The following is a 10,217-nucleotide window of genomic DNA, read 5'->3' as shown; positions in this document are numbered from 1 at the left end:
TATGGATTTAGAATTACTAATTTTTAAAATAAGATATTTTTGGGTTAAAAATATGGTCAAGGGTAACTCTTTAAATTTTTACTAAATCTATCTAAATTTTTCTAAAACTACTAGGGAGAAATACTAATATGTTTAATATCAATTGTTTCTTATTTTTGTATAAATTTAAAATTACTAATTTTAAAATAATATATTTTTGGGTTGAATATGCAGTGGGTGGATGATAACTCTTTAATTTTTTTATCAAACCTATCTAAATTTCTTTACAACTACTTAAAGTGAGATGCTAATATATTTAGTATCATTTTTTTATTTTTGTATGAATTTAGGATGATTAATTTTTAAAATAGGATATTTTGTGTTGAATATGTGATCGAATGTAACTCAAATTAATTTTCATTAAACTAATCTAAACTTTTACAGAACTACTAACACATATTCTAAGATATATAGCATCCTTTTTTCTAATTTCTTATAGATTTAAGATGATTAAGCTTTTAAATATGATTTTTTTGGATTGAATATGCAATTAAATGTAACTTGAATTAATTTCTAACAAATCAAGCCAATCTTCTCCAAAACTACTAGCATATTATTATAAGATATTTAATAATATTTTTAATAAATTTAGGATGATTAAAATTTTCAAATAGGGCATTAGCCCCTATTACTCCTATTGCAAGTCTAGGAGGTACTATCACTCCTAAGCAACAGTACATTATTGGATGCATGGCCGATAGTAAAGTTTCTTAGGCAATGTCATTATTTGTTTAATAAATTTTTTTTATTAAATCGGTGATCAACTCAAGTTAATTTTTATCAAATCAATCCAAATTTCTCTATAACTACTAAGACATATATTCTAATATATGATGAATTATAAATAATTTATATAAAATTTAATATATTTGTTTAATATGTTTATTATAACTCAAGCGTAATAGCTAATCTAAGTAAATTGTAAGAAAGATGACGTGGAGGAGGAAGAAGGAACAGGGGGAGTCAGGAGTTTAAGAAAATGATTGAAAAGGAGGGGGTGAAGGAGGTAGATGAGGAAGGGGAGGAAGCGAGGTTGGGGAGGAGAAGGCGACGGTATAAGATGGGGAGGAGGAGGAAACAGGGGGAGGGAGAGGAAGAGAAGTCGGTGGGAAGGTGATGTTTGGTTAGCAACTCACATATTCAGCCCATAGTGGGCTTGGGTAGCCCATAGCTCATCCTCTTTTAATCTAACTCTAATTAATATTAGGAGGGTGTGGTGACTGCGTTTTGAATGTAGAAAAGGGTATAAATAGGACAGCAATGTGGGAGAAGAAAACAGTCATGAGATTCTAAAGAAAAAGGAGAAAAACAAGATAGAAAAGGAATAGAAAGAAAATGAATAAGACAAGGACAATTCAGAGAGACTGTTCTCAATCATCTAGTAGTGTTCTCATCTCATGTTAGATTAAATCTACAGTAGACTCTTGTTGTGATTACTTGGGGAGGTTTTAGATATTATATGCAGTGACGTGATCCTTGTATCCCAGTTATTCTCTTGTGATTATTGTTAGGGTTTAAGGCAAGAGATTGAGATTTGTATATTCATTATTTTCATAGTGGATTATCTCTAGTTTATCTCGTGATTTTTACCCTTCACATTGAAGGGGTTTTCCACATATATTTTGGTGTTCTATTTTATTGTGATTTCATTTTATGGTCTTCTAATATTTGTTTATATACAAAGATTATTCCTGTTTATATCCCCGAGGAAAGTCAGAGGATACATTGGAGTAGGAAGAGAAAAAGAAAGTAAGGTAACTTGATAAAATCAAGGGATAATTAAATTAAATTAAACATTTAACTTGACTAAATCTCACTTGTCTATTATATGATATCAAGGAATGTTAGCCACTTTAATCTTAAGCTCACTCTTTCGTTGCCATTGCTTCGAATCAAAATGACATATAAAGAATAAGCTATATGGTATCTCCTCTGACAAATGCATCATAATTCTCTTCGACACCTTCAGCACTTACTCCATTTAAGATGGAGCAGGATGGAGCATCCTGAGAGGAAAAAGGAAAAGAGATGAGAAGAAGACACGAAAGCTAGGAAAAAACCACTCCGCTTGCTAGCTAACAAAAATTTATTATATAATGAAGTACTTCTGACTTAAGCATTAGCATTAGAGAGTATCTATAAGCTCCATTCGAGGAATATATTTTTTAGGTTAAGCTTAATCTCCAGTTTCATGGCATGATGGGTTATTCTTAAAATTATTTTATAATGATTGCAGCTATGGTGGACAAAAAGAGTTTATCGGCTTCATTCATTCCACTTGGATGAACAACCTATATATCTGACAGATATCTGAGGTGGTTCTATTGGTTCATTTAGAATATCGATTGAATCATTATAATCGAGAGAGAAAAACTCTCTCATTATTATTTTTTTCTTTACTTTTCTTTCACCTTTCCATTGTTGTGTTGATCTTTTTTTTTATGGGTTCAATATTTTGTTTTTCTTACTTTTATTATGGTTGTGTTAATGTGTATGGATTTTGGTCATTAAGGACCAAAAATAGTCAGCTCCATTAGAAACTCTTTTTTTTATGTTTTCTTATTGTTACTTATTTACTTGTTTTCTATTAATATAAATTTATCTTTGTATTTCAAATATTATATTTATTAGATTTGTTTACTATATCCGATCTAATTTAATTTATGCACTAACCATCGAAGGAAAAAGTCTATATATTATCATATCAAAACTAAGAATCTAACATGAAGCTAAAAACCTCTCAGACAAAGTTGATTGCAAATATTATCATTATGCCTTACTGATTAGCTGATTAATTAATCGGGATTAGCTTCTGATGAAAATTTTCCTTCGTTTTATAGTTATTTATTTTCTAATTAAATATATAATTATTAATATTTTGAATTACTATAATTCAAAATTGAATTATTCATATATATATATAAGACTATTTCCATTGTTAAAAAATGAAAAATTATTATTATTATTTATAATAATTCAATTATTATTATTATTATATAATGTAGATAGTTCACGTGGTGGGTCCACAAACAGTGTGGATCCTACATCACCCTAAACAATTGGGTTAGAGGACGCTTATCTAAATCCGAATCATAATCTGATTCATATTCCTAATCTACCCGATATCTTTCCTCTAATCCTTCGTCAGATTTCAACCCTTTCTATAAATGGACTCCTAATCTCCTCGATTTCTCTTCTGAGTGACGGCGTCCTCCTCTTCGACTCGTGTTACAATGGAGCTCGTTGGCTGGTCTTCCCGCCTACCCTCCCACCTCCTTTCCTCTGTCTTCCGTCTCCTCGGCCTCCGCGACTGTCTGCAGGACCTAGAACTCCGTCGCCAAAGCCGCCGCCGCCGCCGACGAAGACACCATCAAGCGCCTGCAGACCCAGTGGCTGATGATTCCCGGATCCCGATCCGGTGACGCTGACGAAGACGAAGACGCCTTCTCCTCCTGCAGAGTCTACGACCTCGCCCACGACATCTAGTTCACGATCTCCCTTCCGCCGGGAACCTTCCGCTGCGTGGGCTCCTCCGACGGCTGGCTCTTCATCATCAACGACCTCGGCGAGTTCTCCATGTTCAACCCGCTAGCCGGCGCCAGGATCCTGCTCCCCCGAGTCACCACCTTCCCGGGCGTCGACGCCGTCCTCGACCCCTCCTCCGGCCGCATCCACCACTACGTCCTCCACGATACCGACAACGACGTGGACTTTGAGGCGGAGCATTTCTTCCCCTGCTACTTCTACAAGGCGGTCGTCGCCTGGACCTCTCCCTCCTCCTACACCGTGGTGGTGCTTCACACCTCCGCTCAGCAGCTAGTGGCATCCCGTGGCGACCTATCCGCTCGACTTCCTACATGCCATGCATCACAAAGGCCTCTTTTACGCCGCTACAGAAGACGGGATCGTAGAAGCTTTCGAGTCTCCTTCTGGAGTCGACGCAGTCGTCATGGGCTTCAGCACCCAAAGATGGTTCGACAACTCGTATTTGATCCAACTTTCCGGCGATCTCATCCAAGTGCCGAGACATGCCGAATACATCAAGGATCACGCAGATTATACTTACAGGACAGTGGATCTCCGGCGGAAATGGGAGAGCATAAAGAGCATAGGGGAGCATGCATTGTTCGTCGGCAGTAATGACAGAGTCGCTCATTCCCACCAAGGATGTGCCTTCTCTCAAGGCCAATTGCATTTATTTTACTGACGATTTCTGGGACCGTGGCTTCTGAGGAAAAGAAGCACCCCCGTGATTTGGGTGTTTTTAGCTTGGAGGAACGCAGTGTTACCGCCTATTTACCGTCGGAGCTCGGAGATAACTTGGTTTGGTTTGTGCCTAAGCTGTCATGAAATGTAAATGTGAGTATTATTTCATGTTAAACTACTTCAAGACAGTGATTTGTAATTTCATAAACCCCATTAGCACAATGATTTGTAATTTCTATAAGACACGTCTGATTTTGAACAAATTGTAACAGTAGCACAACAATGTTACATTCATATTTAGTGTCGGATTTCGATCGGTCTATCTATAATGTTAATTAAACAACTTGGTTTGTGGATGTGTTTTAACAATTTCGGGTTGAACGTATTTGATCCGTTATGACATTCTTAGGGTCTTGAGACATTATCGAAATCTGTTGTGGGTTTGGACGATCTGACGGACCCAACCCGTTACCTGCCTTCGGAAACCTAATCGCGGCGACGGCGTCTTCCTCCGAGAGGCTCTTCCCCTCTCTCTCTCTCTCTCTCTCTCCTCCTTCAGTGTCGCCCCCTCACGCAGCCTCCGGCCAGTGGCTTCCGTGCGCAAGGCAGACCTCCATGGTGTCTTCTTCTCACGGTAACTCTTATCTGTTTCTCTTTCCCCTCCCCGCTGTCCTCTCCTCCGCCGCCGCCCCTTGCCTTCTCCACGACAGCTCCCTTATCCCTCCTCCTCCTCCCGCGCCGCCCGTCGCTGTCCTCACCTTGTCCTCCTCCGTCGCCCCCCGCCGACCCCGATAGCCATCCTCGCCGTCCTCTGACTCGTCCTTCGATCTCGACAGTCCCCCACTCCACCATCCTACTCCGACCCCGACGGGCCCCGATAGTTTCACCCCTCTTCGCCTTCTCTCTGCATCTTCCTCTCCCCTCCCAACCAACAGTCAACAGCATGCTCCCTTTTTCTTCTCCTCTCTGCTTCTTGCTCTCCTTCCCTCTGTTTCTTTCCTTTTTCTCTTTCTCTCTCTTGTTAATCGTTATCAATAATAGTCTATACGGATTTGATGATCATTGTCTTTCTTGAGAGAAATTGTTGGATTTTTAATGGTAATCTTCTCTTATTTTGTCATTTTTATTATTAGATTTGAACAATATAGTACTTTGGTATTTTAAATGAATGTAATTTTAATATTTTGGTGATGATATTTGAAATATAAAGTGGTATAGAACTCATGTAATTTCTCAATTTTATTTTATTGATCATATTGCTCCTTAATCATTTATTTTTAAAAATTATAATATTTGTGAGCGGCTGGCGACTCTGTTTCGGCACCTTGGCACCTTTTAGCGCTTAGCTCCCAGTCCTACCAAGTTCATTTAGCCAACATTGCTACTTGATTAGTATCTAATTGCCCATAACGTTATGTAACTGATACAAATTAGTTGTTCGACATTGGAGTATAACCTATTTAAAATTGCTTCAGTTGATGATAATTTAATGATCATTGGAGCTTGGTTTCATGGCACACCAGATGGCTGTAGAATTCATGTCAGTCCAAGCTTTAGGTTGATGAGATAAATAATAGTGTCTTTGTGCACCACAGTATGCTTTTGTTGCTAGATACTGAGACTCCTATCTTCCAACCAATTGAAAGAGAAGATGATCAATTTATGTATCATGTTGCCAGAACCCCACAATTTAAGACTCCATTTACACTAGAACTCAATATGGTTCAAACACCTCATTTCATATAGCATCGGAGGCCCCAAAATATCAAATTCAGAACAGCATCGACAAAGAAAAATAAATTAATAGAAATTTTATAACTTTAATTTTTTCCTCCACATCCTGTGAATCCATCCTTGGGGGAGATATGCACCCATGTATGCACTCGTACACTGGCAGCACAATGTCAATGTCTTAACACATCAAATCCTAGTGCAAAACGTTAATCTTCTAAAAATATACCAAACCGGCAACTACTGCAAGGTGATGCAGCATTACAATTCTTTTTCGCTGGCTTTTTGTTTCTCTTGGACTTTGTGCAGTGCATATTTTACTTGTCATTTAAATAATTGGGTTCGCTATTGATTGAAGAGATCCAAAAATATAAAGATAGATGCCAATTAGAAGCTTGTATCGTTACTTTGTTAGTATTATCTACTTTAGAGATTGATATTTTAATTTTGTAATATATTCTTTGTATTGTAGATCAAGCCAATAGACTGGATACCCATATGGTTCTACTTGCATATGTGATACCTACCTATGCCGAGAAGCTTATGTTTTTCGATGAACATAATATTTTTTTCTGGCCTTCAAATGTACCCGGTGGTGAATAGAATAAAACATCTTAAATAAGGTGTTGATTAAATGATCATGAGGCCTAAGTTTGCTAGATTTTCACTATAAAATTAAAATTGAAGGGCAATAGTCCTCCCTGCAAAGCCAATAAACTTTTGCATATAGGTCTCTGTTGAAGTTTAAAGCCTTGTAATTGTTGTAAGCTATCTATATGGCTTTCCTAGGCATCGGCTGCTTCTGGGGAGACCCAAGTTTGATCCTCTCTGTCACAAAGAATAGTCTGCAGTGTGCTAAGGGATTTCATTTTTGGAACAAACACTAGCAGTATTTTGCTGATGCCACAAATCAGTGCAGGTTGAGAAATTGGCTAACCGAAGCAAACAAGCTCCTGTATACTTCATGTTGCAAAGTATAATTCAGCATCGATGCTTAGAAAACATGGTGTTGGTTCTGCCCATTTTTGGCACTACACTGAAAAAAGTAAATGTCTCCTTAGCAATTTCTCTTATATCTAGGTTACAGAAAGAGTTTGTGATCTTCTTTCTAAATACTTTGCTTCCTCCCTCATCAGTCATCCTTCTTTTTTGCTTTCCCACATTTTATTATAATATATTAGTTCTTTAAAGTTGTCTTGTTTATTCTTCTAACATCAGGTTAAATTTTTACAGTTTCTTATTGCGTTACCTTTTTACCACAAATGCAAAAAAGGTTCTTACAGGCTTCAGTTAGTTATTACCTCTCGGTACATAATAATGGTTATTTATTTTCCTACACAGTAAGCTTAAGAGCACTAAATGTTCATTGATTTTCTAGTGAGATCACTTCCAATGGGTTTATTCCAATATACCAGAAAATTATCTAGATTACTTGTCATTTTGTGTATCCAAGTACTTCTTGTTTATTCACAATTATATTATATGTTGCCACTCATTTTCATTGATGAGATGAACTATTTTGCAGATGTATGCAAGAGTCTGAGGACCTGAGATCAGCATAGGTCTTTCAATCCTTGCAGATCTGAGAATAATATATGGTCGATATTGTTGATCATTATATTTGTTTTCTATTTCAACTAAAGATACACCATATGAGACTACAGAGGAGCCTCGAGGCCTGTAAGTTTGGAATTATTAATTATTTCGATGCACTTAAGCTCCAAGAAAGGCTTGCTTCTGATAGAAAATCCGGTAAAATTCTGGATACTATCCTATCCCTTCAGCATCCACCAACATATACACTTGGAAAAAGGCGAACAGATCATAACTTATTGGTGTCTGGGGCTGATCTTAAAACCATGGGTGCTGAGCTTCACTACACAGAAAGAGGTGGTGACATCACATTTCACGGACCAAGGCAAGCTATTCTTTATCCCATTGTTTCTCTGAGAGATGTTGGATGTGGTGCAAGGAATTATGTTGAAGGGCTGGAGTCAGTGATGATAGAAGTAGCTTCCTTCTATGGTGTCAACGCCCATGCGGGGAAAACAGGTGAGACAGGGGTGTGGGTTGGTGACCGAAAAATTGGTGCAATTGGTGTTCGAATAAGTTCAGGCATCACTTCACATGGATTGGCCTTCAATATTGATCCTGATCTGAGCTACTTCAAGCATATTGTGCCTTGTGGAATTCCGGACAAAGGTGTTACATCCTTAAAAAGAGAGACAGAGATGGAATTACCACCTGATGAAGTGATCCATGAGCAGCTGGTTCACTGCTTTGCGAAGGTATTTAGATTCAGTGACATCCAATGGAAAACACAATGATGAGCTCAAGTGGCGGTTACATAATTCATGGCAATGATAACTTGAATGGTGCATAAATTCATCTACTTCTAACCTGTTCATTGAAGTTTTTTTTATGTGAGCCTTCTCAATAATGGAAGTGGGTTTTATTGTGTCGGGTGGATCAATGAAAATTAGGTTGCTGAAATGTTCCATTTCCCATCCTTCGTGATCTGTGTGAAGAACAAGAAATTTTCATTTGCCTTGGAAACAGATATTTGGATGGAGTCTTCAGACTACACAGATTTTACTGAAGGATGATTACTTACAATCGAGCACTCCTGTATGTGAAAGACTGCACACCTCAAATCATAGCACTAAAAGAGTTGCAGCTTTCTAACATGTACAATCTCACTAAATTTAAGGTATCAAGATTAAATCGAATTGAGTCTAAGCATACCAGGATATTAGTAGGATGGGAATATTTAATAGTGTAATAAATATATATACATAATACAATATAATATATAACAAAAGAGACAAGTTCTCTTTCTTGATTTTTCTCTTTTTTTTTTATATGTCTTCTTTTTAATTGTTTTTCCTGTTTCCTTTGATCTTTTGCGCCCTGCTCACCTTCTTCCATTTCTGTTAATACAACAAAGGATACTACTCTTCAACTTATAAGGAGACAAAAATGTTATTGGATGTGCAAAGTATTTTTGTTTTTTTGTTTACCATTATAACATTGTTTTGGGGCACTTTATATGACTAATTTTAAAGTAAAGACCCAGATCTGTTTAAATCAATTTTATAACTTAATTTGAGGTTATTTACTTTATGATCATTTTATTTTGAATGTATTTACATATCAATTTCTATCTCATCAATTTTTATATGCCAAATGTTAGTTCCTTTTACTAGTTCAATTAGACACCTTCAAGTAATTTATTAGACTAGATATTAACCTAACCAATTATTAACCTCTATAACAGCAAGTATCCAACAAAATACCAACTAGACATATCATGTTAGGATGATATCATTATTGATAACATTGATAACATTGACTCACAACTGATACAAAACACATGCCATAGAAAGGTATTTTTCTTGGAGTACATTCTCATTTTGAGCTCTTGAATCTCATTTGATATAGAAAAATATTGAGTTAAACATAAAAAAGGGTTTTCTTAGGTATACCTTGTATTGTAAGTTTTACCTCCTACCAAGTCACATTATGAGTTTGGAAGAAGACTCCCTAAGGAGGGAGATATATTCCTTGGTTAATCTTCCATATCACAATTCACTTTCAAACAAATTTCTTGTCAATTCTAAATACAGTAAGATCTATTAAAAATATTGAGTTAATGTTGTCACATTGAGTTGATGACCAAATTGTCATTAACATCCATCAAGAAAATAGTTACCTCTAATGTAAAAGTACATATGATTATTGGAAATAAATATTTTTGTTAAATTATTTTATTCTTCTGATTTATTTGGCAAATAATGACAATATAATTTTGTCAAAAATATATAAATGGGTAAAAAAAACTAAATTTAGTTTTTAGTGTATGCACTGGACTTTTCCTACCATTTTTATGAGAAAATACTATAAATGATACACTCATCTTTTTTTCTACCTCCATCTGGTCCTTTGGACAATTGACAAATGAGTCTAAGCTCTGCTTCATCATTTTATTAGTTAATAGACATAAAAAAAAGTTAAATCTCTATCTAATGATATCATATGATTCAACGATGTGGCTTTCTCATCCCTCGATCCATATGATACCGAAGAAATATTTGATAATATTCATTAATTTTTTTCTAAAGATAAATCAATATTTTACGATGAAAACCCTTATATTATGAAAATAGAGTGATGTCATAAAGAGCTATTTTAGATAAAACCAAACTCATAACCTCTACCTCAATCAACTCTAGGAGTCTTTA

The 10,217-nt window shown here is 36.2% G+C and overlaps 1 protein-coding gene across 4 annotated transcripts; it reads left to right on the top strand.

Moving 5' to 3' along the window:
• Window positions 1-4,668: 4,668 nt before the first annotated feature.
• LOC135593288 (octanoyltransferase LIP2, mitochondrial-like) lies at window positions 4,669-8,818 on the top strand. Of its 4 annotated transcripts, XR_010479497.1 has the most exons (3): window positions 4,669-4,879; window positions 7,502-7,656; window positions 7,761-7,901. XR_010479497.1 is itself a non-coding variant. In XM_065083195.1 (2 exons), the coding sequence occupies exon 2, from the start codon at window positions 7,572-7,574 to the stop codon at window positions 8,301-8,303; it is 732 nt and encodes a 243-aa protein (XP_064939267.1). In that variant the 5' UTR covers window positions 4,672-4,879; window positions 7,502-7,571; the 3' UTR covers window positions 8,304-8,818. The 4 variants fall into 4 exon arrangements, 3 of the variants coding, with proteins under 3 accessions (XP_064939267.1, XP_064939268.1, XP_064939269.1); XM_065083195.1 differs by having other exon boundaries at window positions 4,672-4,879; window positions 7,502-8,818; XM_065083196.1 differs by having other exon boundaries at window positions 4,672-5,343; window positions 7,502-8,818.
• Window positions 8,819-10,217: the final 1,399 nt, after the last annotated feature.

The sequence above is a fragment of the Musa acuminata genome, chromosome BXJ1-9 (assembly GCF_036884655.1).
Source record: "Musa acuminata AAA Group cultivar baxijiao chromosome BXJ1-9, Cavendish_Baxijiao_AAA, whole genome shotgun sequence".
Lineage (NCBI taxonomy): Eukaryota > Viridiplantae > Streptophyta > Magnoliopsida > Zingiberales > Musaceae > Musa > Musa acuminata.
The sequence above is the reverse complement of the archived record's forward strand: the minus strand, read 5'-3'. Positions and strand labels throughout refer to the sequence as shown.

What these genes read in the sequence shown, in the direction of transcription:
- LOC135593288 (XM_065083195.1), top strand. Translation starts at nt 7,572, where the DNA reads ATGGTCGATATTGTTGATCATTATATTTGTTTTCTATTTCAACTAAAG.